This window comes from Harpia harpyja, chromosome 15, assembly GCF_026419915.1.
Source record: "Harpia harpyja isolate bHarHar1 chromosome 15, bHarHar1 primary haplotype, whole genome shotgun sequence".
NCBI classification, from domain to species: Eukaryota; Metazoa; Chordata; class Aves; order Accipitriformes; family Accipitridae; genus Harpia; species Harpia harpyja.
Genome location: NC_068954.1, coordinates 15,942,673 through 15,960,822, shown reverse-complemented (window position 1 = coordinate 15,960,822; position 18,150 = coordinate 15,942,673). Strand labels below are relative to the sequence as shown.

At 41.4% G+C, this 18,150-nt stretch overlaps 1 protein-coding gene and 1 long non-coding RNA gene across 5 annotated transcripts; one reads left to right on the top strand and one right to left on the bottom strand.

The window, feature by feature from the left end:
* The first annotated feature begins 10 nt into the window (after positions 1-10).
* On the top strand, positions 11-1,873 carry LOC128151800 (uncharacterized). The gene is made up of 3 exons (XR_008238466.1): positions 11-155; positions 659-1,048; positions 1,662-1,873. It is a non-coding gene; the product is annotated as an uncharacterized LOC128151800 (long non-coding RNA).
* A 5,234-nt stretch (positions 1,874-7,107) lies between these two features.
* On the bottom strand, positions 7,108-17,943 carry E2F6 (E2F transcription factor 6). 4 transcript variants are annotated; one of them, XM_052809465.1, is made up of 7 exons: positions 17,887-17,943; positions 14,303-14,351; positions 11,902-12,118; positions 11,426-11,584; positions 10,250-10,364; positions 8,587-8,734; positions 7,108-7,850 (listed from the first exon to the last, which is right to left on the bottom strand). In XM_052809465.1, the coding sequence occupies exons 2-7, from the start codon at positions 14,343-14,345 to the stop codon at positions 7,816-7,818; spliced, it is 717 nt and encodes a 238-aa protein (XP_052665425.1). In that variant the 5' UTR covers positions 14,346-14,351; positions 17,887-17,943; the 3' UTR covers positions 7,108-7,815. The 4 variants fall into 4 exon arrangements, with proteins under 4 accessions (XP_052665425.1, XP_052665422.1, XP_052665423.1 ...); XM_052809462.1 differs by lacking the exon at positions 17,887-17,943 and adding an exon at positions 17,454-17,749; XM_052809463.1 differs by lacking the exon at positions 17,887-17,943 and adding an exon at positions 17,454-17,749 and having other exon boundaries at positions 11,908-12,118.
* Positions 17,944-18,150: the final 207 nt, after the last annotated feature.

Sequence of the window (18,150 nt, the reverse complement as noted above, 5' to 3'; positions counted from 1 at the left end):
CACCCCTCTAGTGGCCCCGCAGGCTCCGGGAAGGCAGCGGGCAGCTCCGGACCTCCCCGGGACCCGCAGGGATGCGGGCCGGTGAGCCAAGGCGCTCCTCGGTGGAGTTGGGTCTTGGCGCGCTGTGCGGCTCAGGACCTGTCTGACGTAAGTGGGTAAGGAATGGCAGAGAATTTCTCCCTTTTTTCCCTTTCACCAAAATTGCCCTGGAAACTCGGCACCAGTTCGGGCTGTTTAGAGTGTTTGTTTCACGCAAGCCACGATGCTGGAAGGATGTACCCGTTTCAGGTCCTCTCTGGCCACTGTAAAAAAGATGTACTGGGAGATGAAAAAGGGGTGAGGAAGGGGTTAGTCCTACCTCTAAGCTTTTTGGAATGTCAGATTATTTAACCTAGAGAGGGAACAATTTTGTCATTGTAGAAAAAGAAAAGTGAGTTCTACTGAATATTAATCAGATGTTTCAGATTTTCCTGTCCCATAATACAAGACTGATCGGATGCCAAAGGAAAAAAATCCTCAGTATATGTAAAGTAAACATAAGGAACATTTATTTGTACATTTGTACACTTTGGCTTCTCAACTGAAATTGACAATAAGATGCTAATTTTGATTATGTGTTCGGAACATTGAATTTATTTTGCCATTTAATTTGTTAAAGGACATGCAGTAAATACCGAGAGCATCATTAAGCCCTGGGGCAGCATCTTTCAAGATAGCAGAGAGTTTTCTGGTGCCATCTTCAGGGAGAACGCTCTTCTAGGGCACCTGGAAGGCCCTGGCACCCACCATGATTGCTTCATGAAGCACAGCAGCAAGTCCAAGGACTGACCTTGTTCGTGCTGGCCAAGCGTCCTATGGAGGGTCCTGGGGAAGCTGGTACGCTCTTGGGAGTCACTGCAGAGCAGAACTGATAGGAGTTTGCAAAGGAGATCAAGGCAATCACCTCCTTTTTGCAAATGGGCACAGCACAGAGGAATGATTTGTCCAGAGGCAGCAAGCCACCTGATAGCAGCGTGATGTGGTGCTGAAAGGATATATGGGTTTATATGTAAGTAAAACTGTCCTTAGAGGACAGCCCACACCGAGATTCTCTCTGTTACGGAAACAGAAACCCCAAATCTCCTCCTTCTGATAATCATAGTTCTGTATCATCTCAGTAATTCGTCTGTACTACCAGTATTACCATTGTGAATCCATAGTTACTTTTAAACTGAGAATTCCCTATACAAAATATGGAAGTGTAACAGTTTAGCTCCAAGTATAATTTATTCAGCTTACTCGTGCCCATTTCAAAGCCACCGTTTGCTGTCAATAAAGCACACAGCTGAATGACTACTTCTAGCTGAACATCGATTTTGTTAAACTGATCAGAAGCGATTAATTGAATGGACACTATCCTGAGCAGGTTTTGATTTCAAAGGTGATAGAAAAATTCTTCAGTGGCATTGGGAGGATTTTTTTTCCCTTTACAGCTGTATCATTTTCTCTCCAAATCATAAACACCATTTTGCAGACTTCCCTCCTTACCCCCCAAAAATAGCTCCCATTTTTCAATTTAAGAAATGGTCCATTGGCATAAAGCCAGCAGCAGGAGCATAAATGCCTGAGTTTTCAGGCAACATCTATGTAAACAATTATTGTTGTCTTGTTTTCATTTCTAGGCAACAGATCCTGAGAGACACACACAGCATACAGACAATATCTGGACAGCGTTCCAAGCCCTTCTCTCCAGATTATAACAGTCTGTATTTTCTCCATGTATAAAGGAACAGTATTTTACAATTGGGAATAGAAGATATTTTCATTTGGAAGATACTTGTTTTTAAGACTCTATGAAGTGATCATCTAATGTCACAAATTTAATTCCTTTTTGAAAAGAAGTAAGATTCCTGAGCTTTGATCTGCAGTGAATTTTTAATAGTCTAGAGTCTTTCAGACTGGGAGAAACACATAATTAATCAATAAATACGCAGTAATCCATATTTTCCTTTTGTGCTATTCACTGGCCCAGGGCTGTCAGTGTTTTTGATACTTTCCAAACAAATCAAAACCACTGATTTGTGCATCGAGACTGCCAACTGATGTGTCAACTTTGGCAGTTGAAAGACTGACATTTGTATTTATCCCTTTATTCAGTTCTCCAAGAAAAATCTGAATTAAGACTTGTTTGATCTCAAAAGAAAGGCAACGCTGATGTTTCACAGTATTTTGCTTTTATTTGCAAACCTCAAATCACAGGAAGAATTGATGTTGCAGTTCTGGAGGCAAATCTCGGTATTTCCCTTGTGACTATTCTCCCAGGATGGGATCATTTTGCATCATTTCAAAGGTGTTTGTTTTCTCTGCAGCTGAATAAGGACAGAAATCATCATCTCCAATAGCTTCTCACCAGTTTGAAGGCCTTGCACACATTGCTGGGCAGTTAAGGTTGAATCTGTCTCTAACAGCAGGGGGATTTTTGCCGAAAGAAATTGTTTCCTACACAAAACTAAAGTATTACCGGCACTGGTGATGAGAACATTGCTGGGTAAAAAGATTCTTTCACAGTTTGTGGGGAGTAGCATTACCAAGTAAATCTTGGTTCTCTGCTCCCGACTACAAATTCTGTGCAACCTGCTTTAGTGTAAGGGATGGAGGCAGCATGTGGATATTGTCCTGTTTTTGTAGGTGCTTTAGGGATCATGGAGAGGCCACAACTAACTTTGGGGAAGCTTGGTTTGATCCTTGAGTCCCCAGCTATCAGCAGTGTCCGGTGTTACTCAGAGTACTTTCATAGCTGCTGTATGGTCAGGAAGAAATGGTCTGAATGTTCATGAGTCTTGCCAGGGGAAAATGGGAGTTCGTTCATTCATTCATTCATTCATTCCACATACAATTTATTTTCTGGACACTTCTGAACAAGAGCACAGGCAGAGTACAACCTAGCAGATGAGAACGTCAGAAGTCAGTCTCATCACAGTTTGCAGAAAGGTGGCTCTTACCAATAACAGCCTTAGAGACACTGTGTGTCCACCTTTTCAAAATCAGATTAACGCCTTCCCTCCTTCCAGATGCCATGCTAAAATTTTATCACTTGCACTATTTAGTAGGGTATGTTTCATACAGGTACCCACATTCAAGAACTTCTTTTTGTGTGCTTGTGAAGAAAATATAGAGGTAGGCACCTGCCTACAAATAGCTACCACTGCAAATAATGAGGGAAATTCTCTCTTTGCTGATGTTTCCAGATCCAGAGTTCTTCTGTTTGAATCCCAGCTGTCTCACAAATATTTTGGTCATGCTAAATCTCAGCCAGAGATCTCGATCTTTAGAGAAGTCTGTATCTAGCTTCAACCTTTACTGTTAATGATGGGTACAATAAACATGGGGCCTATTGACCTTGTTTTGCTCTTCAAGTTTGCAGGTACTTGCTTCTTAACTTGCACCTAAAGGTCTGGGCCCATCTCTAATTTACAATCCCCTTTAAAACTTTATTATCCAAATAAATTCTGAAATGCTTTTACTGGACTTTGAACTTCTCTTCTGACAGATAACTTTTCTTTTCGCATTTGGAAATGAACTCTTCTAACGTTGAGGTCACGGTTTGTGCACACAAATGTTATCCTAGATTTAGGAGCCAGCAAGCCTGTTAAGAATTTGTATGCTTTGTAATTAAAATATATGTAGAAACAGGTTTTCCCTTTCTGAGCTTGCTGAAACTTTATATCTGATCAGACACCTTCCTAATTTGCAAGAAAAGCTATCAATTTTTGTTTCATTTTTCATGACATGCCCTTTGGCTGCATGTTAGAGAAGCAACAACTACTGCTCTAACCTGCATGTGTTGTTTTTATGATTATAGATGGAAAAGAAAAAAACCAAGTTCCGTAGAAAATGACAGCTGTACCACCAAAATTGGTTGTCTGTCTGGAAAAGAATATTGCATTATCTAAAAGCAGATCTGTGCAGAATCTACAAAAGACTGAAAGCAAAACTGTTCCAGGAACTTGAATAGCTTCTTGCAGATTTTTAGATTCCTGAAGTTTTCATTTGAAGTGCTAAGTCTTCCTTTTGAAGAAGGATGCTATGAAATGTTAGAGGCCTAATAAGAGTCAATAAAAGACTAACAATGTCCTGCGCTTGTATCTTTTGAATTTGCTGTTACAACTTCTAGGATCATCCCCCGTAGCCCCATCACTTCATCCAGGGGCGGCTACAAACACTACCTCATTCACAGATCACCTTGTGAGAAGCTACTGTAAGCCGGCGTGTACGCGGCGGGTATCCAGACAGCAGAGCTACCAGCCCTTAGACAGCCCACCATCAGGCTGGAATGGGATGGAAGGAAGGAACCACATGTGAGATACATGGAGAGAACCAGGCTTGTCTCTCTCTCTCCAAGCATCATGAAGATTTCCTTCCAAACATATACTATGTTTTTTTACAAACGAGTATCCCAATCCTTCAGTAAACATCTATGTGAGAAGTCTCGTGTAGATTTATATAAACCGTACAGAACCAAGTATAATTTATGCGATTTTAGCCTCAAATTACCACTGGCAGGTCTGAAGTGGTACTGAAAATAGCAGATTCCTGCTCTGGATAAACGCTTCAGCAGTGACTTAAGTCCCAGCACGGTGCCAGAGCCAGCCTATACACCAAGATCGCGGAACACATAAAGGTTTAAAGCTTGCAGTCAGCTCCAGCTACTCGGGACCAGCTGATTAGCTAGCAAGCAGGCTAACTTCACCACTGAAAATTACAACAGCTAAAGTGACTTTTGAAATCAGTGTAATTTAATTATGCATATAAATGAGGCTCTTCACACAAAACAAAAAGATTACTCAAAATGAAGGAATCTGCTGTCTTTTAAGTGCTTTCCAAAAGATAATAATTTAAAGGAATCTTCTCTCTTCTTTACAAATCACATTATTTAAAAACTGCAATTCACATCTGAAAACTCTGACAAGTAATTGCCCATACCAAATAAGGGCCGAACTGGCAGCCAGCAGCGTTTGTTCCAGTTACAGAGTCAGCAAAACCAGGCCATTTTATAATTACAGATCCTGGCTGTTGCTATTGCTGATTAATGCATTTAGATGCTCAGCCATTCTTATTGAAGGAAAGACAAAAACGTTATTAGAGCTTTTTAATTTATTACAGGCATAGTCTTCGAATAGCCAAGGGAAGTGCTTACACATACAAATATGGTAAAAATGGACAGACATGGACTCAACAAAAATACTTTAATCTTAATAACCTTTCAGAAAAAAAATCAAGCATTATTATACAAATTCAGAGTAAGGTCCTATCACATTTACTTTTTAAGTGAGCTTATAACTTGTATTTAAGTTCAGCATCACTCAGGAACTTTTCCTCAAGTTCAAGTCTAATCTTTTCAGCTAGTTTGTGTACTGATCTTACACAGTACACTGGTTTTCCAGTATTGCAATTGGATAATACTGTACATATCCAAGTAGTAACAACAAAGTGATTTCAACTTCAAAAGTCCCATTTATTCCACTGAAGGTGCACTATTAAAACAATGTATGTATTTAAGAAAATAATTATAACTATCATATTACAGCTTCTCCCATTTCACTGTGATAATTGTGTAGCTTGAAGTTAAAAAATGAATTCTACAGCTAGAAAACCCACACAAAGGAAGAAGGAAAACCAGAATCACTAGAGATCTGTTCAAAATGAAAAATCCTAATGTTTCAATTAAAAAAAGTATGTTCTGCTTTTGAAGACAGACTTACTTAACATTTATAAGATGATTATTTTGTAAAAGTGTACTTCCTTACTCCACAGTTTAAAACACTGTATCATAACATAACAAATCCCACCCTAACACATACATAGCATTCAGGATTAGTTGTTGGTGCTTGGAAATTTTTTACACTTTTCCCAGCAAACATTATCCCAAGTTGTTGAAACAGTGTAGGGGGGTCAATACTTCTCTTAGGCACAGACCTCTCTCCCCACCAAAACAGAACAGCACTGTAAAAAAATCAAATATCAAGTTTGCCATCCAGAAAGAAGCCAGCCACTGAAGGAAAACGACAACCTTTCTGTGCAAAAAGATGATTTCTTAATTTTAACCGCTGCCCCCAACTTCATTGGAGGAGCACCTTCCCCATTTTTACTGTGATCTACGTATGAAATGTTCTTTCACTTTGCTTTTATGTATTATTGTAACAGCTCAGCCTGCAGCTTGCATTTTATAGAGATGCAGAAAAATAGTATCCAACACTGAAGTCCTATATTCTGGAGCTGGAAGTTGGCAACATGTACACAAGAAGTCACAATTACTTTCTGACACAAGCTTGCACTCGGTGTATTTCCCAATTTGCATAGCAGAATACTATGCATTTTGCAGAACTAGTGAACCTTGTAGAAAACTGGATTAACTCCCAATCTCTATTTAGGTACATTTAAGCTCTTCAGTGTCAAATGCCCTACCTTATTTGTATTAATTAGCAGAATATAGGGCATTTACCTTCACAACATCTGTCTAAAATAGCTGTAGAGTTGCTGGTTAAAACATTCAGGTGTTTATTAGCTTTGTTGTTCGCACTTGTGAGTAGACAGATAGTTGTTGCTACTGTGTGATTGAGTTCTGATTTAAAAACAAACCAACCAACCAACCCACTCCTCCGCACACAGAAAACTATTAGTACACTTTTCCATACTGGAGTGAAGTGAGCCTAAGTATGACGTTTGTACGGTGACAGTTAATTAACTTAGAAAACCCAGTACCAAAATTCTGAAGCTTCATTTTACAGATACTAAAGACGGATGAATACAGATGTAGTTCTAAAGTATTTTACGTATTTTTGCAAGCTAGAGCCAAAAAGACATCATGGTACTAGGCTAAAGCTATGCTGTATGTAAACTCTAGAAACTGGAAGGGACCAATTTAAGTAGTAATTGATCATAATGTTTCTCCTGAAAATTGCTACAGTATTGTGGCATCACAAGAATCAGATCTAACTGCTAGCTGCCAGCACCACGTGTAACGGATTTAAAATTTTCACATCAGTTTTAATGTTTGTAGTTACCCAGTGAATTCCAACAAAGACAACCCAACATGGTTCATTAGACTGACTGATTAAGACTACTGAATATTTTTATAAGCTTATTTTATTTCTTTGCTGTACAAAGGCAGAAATGCAAACCATCTCAATAAATCAGTAACTACCTAGACATGATACAGATATATACAAAAAGCTCAAATTATTTAACTTCAGTGTTGATACCATAGTTCATGCAGAGCTGGATGCAAACAATGCAAACAGCATCTACACAGTATAAGGCATAACTCTCGTGACATTTACATCTTGTTCCTTATAGTGAAGGCTTCTGACACACCAGTTCTTTGTTACACTCGTATCTGACAATCCTGCTTAGTAGTAGTGCAGCCCCAGAACTGAAAAGTGCATTTCTTTATTATATACATTTTCATAAGGATTGTGGATTATTCCAGAAATAGTTTTCAAATCTTCATTTTTAGAAGTAATTAATTGCCTATGTTTTCTGTCAATTAAAATTATTTCATAAGCTAAAAATTACCATTTTCCCAAAGCTCTGTAGATCACATGCAATTATGAAAACAAAGCTCCTAAAAGCAACTCTAGGAACTGTCGTCTTTTGACTTGGGAAGATAAGCAATCCTGTGAAAGCACTCAACCAACCCACTGCTGTTTTAAATTTAAAACACTTTGGACTATTTCAGGTTAGTAAGTTTGCAGATCCAAGCAGCTTTGGAAAAGCTCTATAACACAGATATTTACATTCTGTATTAGATTTTTGAATTGCAATTAATCTGTCACCTCAGGTGGTTTGTTTTTCTTCTCCCGGAGATCTCACTTTGAAAGCAAAGTAAAACAAGAATACGATTACTGTCATTGTAGGAAATATAATTCTGAGTCATTTTGCAAGCAAAATAAAGTAAAAAATTGCCTGAGATTAAAAAGTCAACTCTTCCCCTCAACTATAAAGCAGCACTGCTAAAAATAATTTATCTTTTGTGTTCCGAGTTACCGCAATTCCCGCCACATTTATTTTTGAACCACAACATCCTGCAGCATTGGGGCTCTTGAGAAACTCTATTCCAGCCAATCTTGTTTTAGGAGATCAAAAACTACATCCCCCCTTCCGCCTGCCCTCCCTTAGACAGGGCAGTAATGAGCCAGAGCAGCATGCTCTCTTGTTTGAAACAGCATCTTAACTCTAATGACAACTATTTCAGCTGAGCTTCTGGACTCTGCAGTGAGGCAGCTGAGAACTGACACACATTGTTCCATCTGCCGAGTGCAGCTCCGACAGGAAACCAGTAATGAGCAAAGGAAGGAAAGGGTCAGGGAACAAGAGTGCCTTGCTGTGTGTGCACATGCCTGACTCTCTGACCTCCTGCTGTTGTGAGGTAACACAACAGCACAGATTTCTCTTTCAGGCATTTCCTATACTCCCACACATCCTGGCCCACAAACTATGCCCAGAAAATTATACTTGTACAGTACAGTTTTCAACTTTATCAGAATGGTATGACTGACTTTAAAAAAATAATTACATGGGGATAAAAATATAAATGGAAGAAGTTACCTTCATCAGGAGGAACTGATAGCTCAGTTTCAGAAGTGACAGTATCCATATCTTCAAAAGTTTTGGCACCTGGCTTCTCTTGTTGCACCTCACATAGATACACATCAATGGGTCCTTTTGTGCTCTTCACATGTACTTCTATGCAATCCTATAAAACAGTGACTTGCATATAAACCAAAGAACAATCTTACACATCTTACACAGTTATCTATTTTTGCACGTATTTTAAAGCCAATAGATTAAGAACAGAACAAATACAGGAATGACATAACTATTTAAAATTGTGTTACTAGTTCTACATAAATTATGACTAGTACATAGATTTGTAGGCCGATTATTAAGCACCATTAAGCTAACAAGGTTTCATTTTTGATGAACATGCACTTAATGAATCTTTGTTTAGTCTTTTTACTAACCTTTATATATATGACAAAGATTTACTATACGTTTAGGAAGAGTAACAAAATTTAAAACTTGACAAGTCAATGCCATGGATCAGAAAACAATTCAGAGCACATAGCAGCTTTAATAATATAGCAAAGCAACTACATCGTATTACTTTTACTGCTTTACTTCAGCAGACATCACATTGCAAGGCACAGAGCAAATCAAATTTAATGGACAATGGAGAGAAGATTCTGTTCTCTCTAAAATACAGGTTTTTAAATCCTGCCTTCTTTTGCTTCAGGAAGCCTCTGAAATGTTATCTTTTTCATCTCCACAGGATGAGAGCCAGCTCTTTTTACCAGTGAAACCACTGGAGATCTATACAGTGGATGTAAAGTCTTCTGGTTCTATTGATTCATATCTCCTTTTCCTAGGATACCACCTCCCTTTCTGCACACACAGCAAGGCAAATTTGATGACTACGCAATTAAGAACATTATAAAAAATGCACACGCAAAAGGAAAACAGAATTACAGCTTAACTTGTTATCTTAAGCTTACTTCCAGTATTTCCTCTCTTTCGCAGCACTACTTTAAGCAGTGGGTTCCTAGTATACAGGCCCCGATGCAGGTGCAGTGTGACTGTGTGCAGAGGGCAAAGCTATGGCTCCTCTGTATGACCTGAATGGGAGGATGCGTGTTGTACCATGAGGTGAGGGCAGGGCAGAGCCCCCACCTCCATGAAAAATCCATCTTGACATGAACTACTAGAGTGCCAAAATGTTTTGTGAACCATACTGTGCATTTCGTAATTTAATATTATAGTAACAATATCCATCTACTCATTAAGCAGTAAGATAGCATTTACATGCTGTCAAGATCATTATCAAATCATGCCTATTGATTTGTTTGGTTAGACTTACAATTTTTGTAGATTTTGTACAGCTCTGAGAGTTTCATTATCCTAGTAAATTATCGAACAAACTGATAGGGGAAATAAGTAACATTTATTACAGCTGTTCCATTCTCTCTAGCAAAACAAAGTAACTAAAGCTCAGACAGGTTTACTGTTTAATAATTTAGCTAAACAGAAAGATACTGAACTTAAGTTTCTTAGACTATTATCCCTATAGCATTGTTTAACGGAACACAAGAACAATGACGTACCAATATTTGCTACACACGACAAAGAAACTGGAATTCAATTACTGACTGCTGCTGCAAAAATCAAATTTGAGACCTTTTGTCCCCCTAAGAGAGAAATGTATAAAACTTACTTCTTTAGGAATTGGTATTTCCAATTTGGTTTCCTCTGGAGCTTTGATTGCAATCACAATCTGTTCTTGAAATGCCCGAATGCTACAGATATCTTGACATGTCACATAAGCTAGTGTATACATTGGTCAAGGATTCTGTAAAGTAATTTGCTAATAGGCAGAAGTAAAGAGTATGATGTTAAGATACACTGAACCACAATACCAACTTAAGAAAACTGGTAAATATTTCAGCCGAGGTTACTTTAATACTAGCTTTGTAAAATTAAGTATTCACTAATAAGCGGAAAACCTTTTTTCTTTATTTCTAGGATGGAAAAAGCTTTTAAAAAAATAGAGATATTCAATATTAAAAAAACCAAACACATCTGACAAAGTTTTCACAGATGCTGTTCTAAGTCTAGAAAGCCGAGGGAGTACTGCCTTGGAGAAACTACTTCTTTGTTTTGTAATAACTATGCACATAAATAATTTCCTGGAAAATTATAGATTTATTTTCTTAACCAGAACAGGTAAGATGTAATGAAGAGTTTTCCTGATATCATACAGAAAATGGGCACACTTCATTTGAGCACAGACCTTAACATTCTGCCGGACAAGGGAGCTAAGTAATATTTTATTGTAACCCAAAGCCAAAATCCAATGTTTATGTCATATTAATAGAAATCCCTTTTCTATTATCAAAACTCATCTGAAAGACAAGACTGCATTGGAACCTCTCTCAAGAGACAGAACAGTATTAGGACACAACCAACATACCATTATACCTTCTTGGCAACATGCCACTGGGACTCTGTTTTGGGTCCTCTTTCTCATCATACTAAGCAACTCAACCTCACTGGTAGGTCGAGACCTGCCCCTGAGACAACTTTACTCTATAATGGAGAGAACACAGTGATAGTCAGGGTACTAAGACTATTGCCACACTTCCATTCTTCTGCAGCAGAAAGGTCACACAAGTAGCACTCCCCTGAGAACAGGCTAGATCACGCATGATACCGCAAAGCAGGGCACATGACTAGTATACACTAATATAGAATAACCAAAAAGTCTCCTATTAGAAAACTCATTATCAAGTATTACTGCATACCTGTGGTATCAGCCTACACCTATTACTAAATACCTCAGTACTGGCAACCAAAACCACACGTTAAAGCAATGCAAGAGCTAAAAGGATATTTTGCATTTTCTTTGTCATCTGTTAGTTCAAATAACTGATGAGCACAATCCTTGATTAATTCATCCAGAGCTTCTTCCATGGCTGACAAGTCAGAAAGTTCATCTTTAAGGTTTTGCTGCTCTGGAGCTTTTCCAACAACTTGGTCAAGATTAGAACCTCTAGAAGAATATTAAAGTTGTCTAGTAAGTTTATATAAATAAAAGCCTGTTTATTGAACACAAAGTATACTAATAGAAAACAACGAGGAACTCTAGCATCCTTTACTCTGCTGAAATACAATTCATTGTGCTTTTGCACTTGATACTTGTTAATATAGTAAGTAATTCAGATAGCCTAAGGATACAGAAGAACTTAAAATATTTCTACCTACTAAAAGTAATTCAATATGCTTAAAAATACTCTCAAAGTTATAAACATTACTCAACATTGTTGGGTTTTATTGTTTCAGAAATTAGAAGTTTCAAAGCCAACTCACACCCACTGGATAAGATTCTTAGATCTTTTCTGAATTAAGTGGATTCCATCCAACACATTCGTGATGTCATACACTCTTCGTTTTCGTACTCCAAGTGTTGTTGCTACTTCATTTAAATCAAGGACACCGTCTGGAGCTGTTTTGACAAGATCCATGAATTTTCGTGTCAAATAAACCAAGGATGCATCAAATCGAGGCTTTTTGAGTTTCAGAGTTCCTGTAAAGTTTTGATAGAATATTTAGGGTAAACTACTACACAAGTATGAAATGTTCCTAAAAAAAAAAGTGATGAAGTAACAATGAAGCGAAGTCTCGAAGCACTGCAATTACTAACACTGACATTAAAATGGCATCATATAAAGTCTATTAACTACATATACCTTCATTTGTTTGCAATGATTGTATCTAAATAGCAAGCATGCATCTTCATGCTTTCAACATTTGTGACTTCAGACTGCTAGTATGGATATTAATAGTTGTGTAACTACATTCTGTAGGACATGAGCTCAGACTACTGAATGAATACCAACGAAACCTTCGGTTAACTATAGATAGTGTCAGGGCACTGCCAGAGAACTGCAGATCTATCATCTGCTCCATGACACTGTTAAAATGTTTTTTCACACCCTTTTGGCCCAGATTAACCAGTAGATCTCCCAAATAACATTCAGGACTTAGCTTGGTTTCAGAGACTGTTTCAGTCTGGACATGACCAATCTGTTCTGGAGTACAAGAACTTAATATATGGACAAACTCTGGTTGTACTATTTGGCCTCAGGGCAAAAGAACTGGTCATGCCATTGTTGAATTTACTAATGCAACAAAGATCTACAGTTACCAGGACACCACAAGTTTAAGAGAGATCCCTGTGCTATGTGTATCCATTACCAGCATATTCACAGAAACAGCAGAAAAGTTACTGATGAACAGCTTTTTTAACTTTAGATTCTTATTTATGTATGCATAAAGCATAAAAAAGCACGTATTTTTGAGGCACAAAAAAGACGTGGTACACGTGCACTCATCTGATGCTACAGAGTCAATGAAAGACTGTCAAATCCTGCTGTTACTTGTCTTTTCTCCTGCAAAGCAACCAGGTATTTCATATCTCAAACTATGTCACTGAGTAGCATTCCCATTTAATGCCTCAAGGGAACGTGTGTGTATGTGTGTTCATGTGCATGGGTGCATGTGTAAGGAAACTTCCCTAGAAAACACTCTACTTCAAACTTCAGTATTCCTCCCAAGATGAATGAAACATGCACTTTTACTCACAGTATATCATAATGTTCTGGGTTCAGTTGGGATAGAGTTAATTTTCACAGGAATCTGGGAGGGGGTACAGCCAGGACAGCTGACCTAAACTAGCCAAGGGGATATTCCATACCATGTGACATCATGCTCAGTATATAAATGGGGAGTGGGCTGGGGGGAGGAAATAATCGTGCCCCACGTTGTGCACCAAAAAGGACTGTCGTGGTTTCAGCCCAGCCAGTAACAAAGCACCACGCAGCCACTCCTCACTCCTCCCTGCCCCTCTCCAGTGGGATGGGGAGGAGAATCAGAAAGGAGAAAGGGGAGGGAAAAAAAAAAAAAAAAGGAAAAAAAAAGGAACCTCATGGGTTGAGATAAGGACAGTTTACTGGGACAACACAGAGAGAAGTTACAACAACAACGGCACTAATAATATACAAAACGAGTGATGCACAGTGCAACTGCTCACCACCTGGAACCTGATGCTCCACCACTTCCCACAGCTCCACCACTTCCCACAGCGAGAAAGAGCCTCCCCCCAGCCCCCTCCCCATTTATATACTGAGCATGACATCACATGGTATGGAATATCCCCTTGGCTAGTTCAGGTCAGCTGTCCCGGCTGTACCCCCTCCCAGATTCCTGTGAAAATTAACTCTATCCCAACTGAACCCAGGACACACACCTATTCTATGGGTGCAAGACTGTGCACTTTTTAACATGAAGTGACAGGTTCAACAACTCTGTTTTGGACTGTGTTACCGTGAGATGTGTGAGGCTATCCAATTGGTGAGAAAAAAACAACAAAAAAATGCAAATTCACTCAAGCTTGTATTTACATTTGTTAATACCAGTTGAAAACCAATGTTTGCCAGCACAATGTTCTAGTTTTCTCTAACTCACTTTTCCTGTACATTATTTTCTTTATAGCAGTGGGAAGGTATACTTGCAGTGGATTTAAAGGGGAAAAACTATGAAGAATGTGTTGCTTCATATCTGTTGTTTCATTTAGTGTGCAGCATTCCTCCTGTTCTGCCTATACTGGATACATAACAATTTCTCATTTGTTTACAGCATGTACTCAGCATTGTAAAAAAGCATTAAGTACTTCAAGAATAATTTTCACACACAGAACACAGCAACTTACTTCTCACAAACTGTACGTCATCATCCACGTTCAAGTTGATCATTGGTGGCTGGGGAAAAAAAAAAAACCCTGACATAAAATGCTATCTACGCAGGAAGCTTCTCCAGAAGAAATCCCCAAATCAACTCTAGATGCTACAGCCATCAGAATGGTGACAACTCAACAGATATTACTGTGAAGGAGTGTCACTGGATAGAAGGCATACATGCTCACCGATTCCTGTCAGAATTTTCAGCCCTTAATGTCAGCACGTCTCCCTCTGTCTTGGAAAGCAGGAAACACCACTGAACTCCCTAATGCTCAGGCAACGGTCACAACACAAACGGATACCTGTATAAGCTCTACAAATACAAGCTTCAGCTATTCCATGTAACAGCTCACATACAGAAGATACGTTGCTATTATACAGCATTACAATTACATATTATAATACAAGACTGGCAGCAGAGTCTGCTCTGGTCAAGAAACTGACACGATGAGCTTAAGTAGGTACTTCATTCCACCCTCGCCCCAACTTAACAAAAGGAGTATTTTCAAATTCAGATTCATTCCAGTTGGAAAAGACCTGAGAAGGACTCTGGTCCAACCTCTAACTCCAAACAACAGCCATTAGATCAGAGCAGCTTACTCAAGGCTTTACCCAATTGGGTCTTGAAAATTTCAAGGGATGGAGGCTACACCTCTCTGGGCATCCCACTCCACTGCTTGCCTGTCCTCGGAGTGAAAAAGTTTCACTTTACATCAAGTTGCAACCTCTCTTGCTTCTTTTGTTTCAATACATGGCTATTTCCTTTCAGCCTCACATCATGCATGGCTGTGAAGTGTCTGGCGCCAGCTTCTTATTAACTTCCTTGCAAGTACTGAAGGGCTGCTGTAGCTTAACAAGCTCCCACCACAGTTTATCAACAGCCTTCCTGTACTGGTGGGCCTAAAACGGACACAGCATTCCAGAAGCAGCCCACTACATGCCAAGTAAAGAACAAGAATCACTTTCCTCGATTTGCTGGCTATGCTCCTGCTAATACAGCCTCATATGCCTCAATGCCAGGGCACAGTGCCGGTACCTGTTTAGCCCAGTTTCCATCAGGACACACAGATCCTTTCAGCAGGGTGGACCCCCAGCCTGTACCACTGCAGGGTACAGGCCTAGGTGCAGGATTTCACTCTTGAATTTTCAGCTTCCTTGGTTTATGAAGGAAGTTTATGAGGTGTCTGATGACCCATTCCACCAGCCCATGCCTAGCTGTCTATGGCACCTTCCACACCCATAAACATTATGAAGGTGCCTCTCGTCCTCCTCCTGTCAACAGGACAGGTCCCAGGACAGACCCCTGAGGAACACCACCTACAATCAATTTTTGGGTAAAGCACGAACCCCTAACCACTCCTCTTTGAGCCTGACAATCCAGCCAGGGTTTTTTTACGCATCTAGTAGTTTAAAATCTGTAACATCCCAACTCAAAGAGGAGGATGCTGCAGAAGACTGTTTCAAAAGTCCTGCTAAACCTAATGTAGATGACATCCAAAGCTTTGGATCTACAGATCTAGTCATTCCATCACCAAAGGTGATCAGGTTGCAAGTACAGTCATGTTGGCTATTCCCAATTGCTGCCTTCTTCACATGCCTGGAAAGAGCTTCCAAGAGAACTTGCTTCATGATTTTCCAAGGGACTGATGTGAGGCTGGCGAAGCTGCAGCTGACCTCCACAACCTCTCAAAGATCATGAGAGCAACCTCACGATGACATCAGCCAGCTCTCTCAGGATGTACCCCAAGTGCGTCCTAGGGACTTGTCTGGGGTTAAGATTTCTCAAGAGATTCCTAACTTGACACTCTTCCATTGCTGGTTCTTCCTCTCCTTGAATCCTGTCTCTTAGACACAAAGCCTACGGCACATCAGTTCTGAAGACGCACGCAAGAAGGCAGAGTACTTCAGCCTTATCTGTGTCCGCTCTTCCTAGATCACCTGCCCCATTTAGCAGCAGGTTCACATTTCCGCCCGCCCCCTTTACTGCTAATGTAGCAATAAACAGTTCTTCTTGTCACCCTTGACATTCCCTGCTAGTTTCAACACTAGAACTTTGGCTTTCCTAGCATCATACCTACATGTCCAGACCATGTTTTTTATCGTTCTGCTTTATAGCCTGTCCTTGCTTCCACCTCCTGCGTATGTTCTTTTTGTCCTCTCCGGAGTGCAGGTATAGCTGTGCCCATCCCTCAACACATTTACTTGCTGTCATGAGTATCAGGATGGAACATCCCTGTCCTCTTTGGCTCCTCCAACTTTCAAAGTTGCCTCCCCTAAAATCTCAACTACCTGTTGCCTGAATAAGCCCAAGTCCAGGTTCTGTACTCTGCTACCAGCCGTCCTCACAACACTCAGGGTCTTGAACTCCACTATGCCATGGCTGTTACAACCAAGGCTGCTAATGATTACCACATCCTTGACTTCCCTCTTTATGAGAAGCAGATTCAGGAAAGCATCACTGCTGGTTGACTTATCTAAACATCTACATAAAGAAGCTGTGCCCAACACCCTTTGTTTCTTACAATCATCATCTCCAATAATAAGAAATTTCCAATTACCAGTGTAAAAACTCATGTAAACCTTTTCATGGTTTTAAGACAATGCTGCCAAGTAACATTCAGCCCAGCAATCAAGGTTAACAAAAACAAGCGCTTTTAAGAAGCTTCACAGAAGTAAAAGTAAGGCCTGTTTTTTTGTCAGCTACCTCACAGCATTACTAAAAGTAGCGGTGTAAGCTGCATATAAGAAATTACCCGAACATCACAAGTGTTCAGAGAAGAACAGAATGCACAGCTGTAGTGCGTTCTTCTTAAACACAGCCACAACCTATTGAACTCGATTAAGAGGCTACAGGTAACACAGCTAAGAAAACCATCCCTTTGCACTATCACTAACATCCCGACGTTTTCCTTTCCGGGCAGCCTGCTAAAACGCAGCGAGGGACCCGCTCGGTGCACCACTCTGGCTGTGCCTGCCACATCTTTCCAGCTCGGGGACAGCCGAGACGAAGGGCTTTCGGGAATCTCCTTAAAATCTCCCGCGGCGGCAGCAAAGCGCCGCGGTGCCGTCCCGCCCTCTCCCCGTCCACAGGCAGCGCACCTCCTTTCCCCGCCCGCCGTGTACCTCACTCACACGCAGCGTGTCCGGCCGCAGCGGCCTCAGACGCTCCCACTTGGCAGGGTTGGCCATGTTTGCCCGGCCCCTCCTCCTTCGTCCGGCCGGCCGGCCGCGGCCTAGCGCGGCGGGCGGGAGGCCTCTCCTGCCCTGAGGCGAGGCGGCGGCGGGAGGGCGCTCAGGGGCCTTCACGACGAGCCTGCGAGTCCGTGTCGGAAGAAGGCGCCGCCATCCCCACCCCACCTCCGGGAGGAGGGGGCGGCAGGGGCCCTCCCGCCCTCACCGCAGTCCGTTATGGCCGCCTCGCCGCCCCCGCCGCCGCCGCCAGCGGACGGTTGGGCGGGAGCGCGGAACGCCCGCCCCTCCCCGGCCCGTGCGCACGCGCCCGCCCGCACCCTCCCCTCCCGCCGCCGCGGCGCGAGCGAAGGTGACGACGACGAACCTTCCCCCCACGGGCGGCGAGGCGGCTGCTTCCCTTACCCACCGGCCCCTGCGGCGCGCTCGCGCCGCCACCGCCCCGCCCACCCGCCCGCCTGTCAGCGGCCGCGGGGAAGGGGCGCAGCCGTCCTCCCCGTCCCCTCAGCGCGGCGGGCGGGCGTCTCGTCAGGGGAGTCCTCTCCTCTGAGCGCCGGGAGGAAGGAGACTTCTCCGCGTATCGCCCGGATCGCCGTTTCCTCCGCTCTCATCGCCCTCCAGGAGCGGCGGA

What these genes read in the sequence shown, in the direction of transcription:
- E2F6 (XM_052809462.1), bottom strand. Translation starts at nt 17,519, where the DNA reads ATGGCCAACCCTGCCAAGTGGGAGCGTCTGAGGCCGCTGCGGCCGGAC. An exon ending in ACACGCTGCGTGTGAGTGAG is followed by an intron (nt 14,352 to 17,453) that starts GTACACGGCGGG and finishes TTTTTTCCCCAG; the next exon opens with CCACCAATGATCAACTTGAA. An exon ending in ATCAGTTCCTCCTGATGAAG is followed by an intron (nt 7,851 to 8,586) that starts GTAACTTCTTCC and finishes TTGCTTTCAAAG; the next exon opens with TGAGATCTCCGGGAGAAGAA.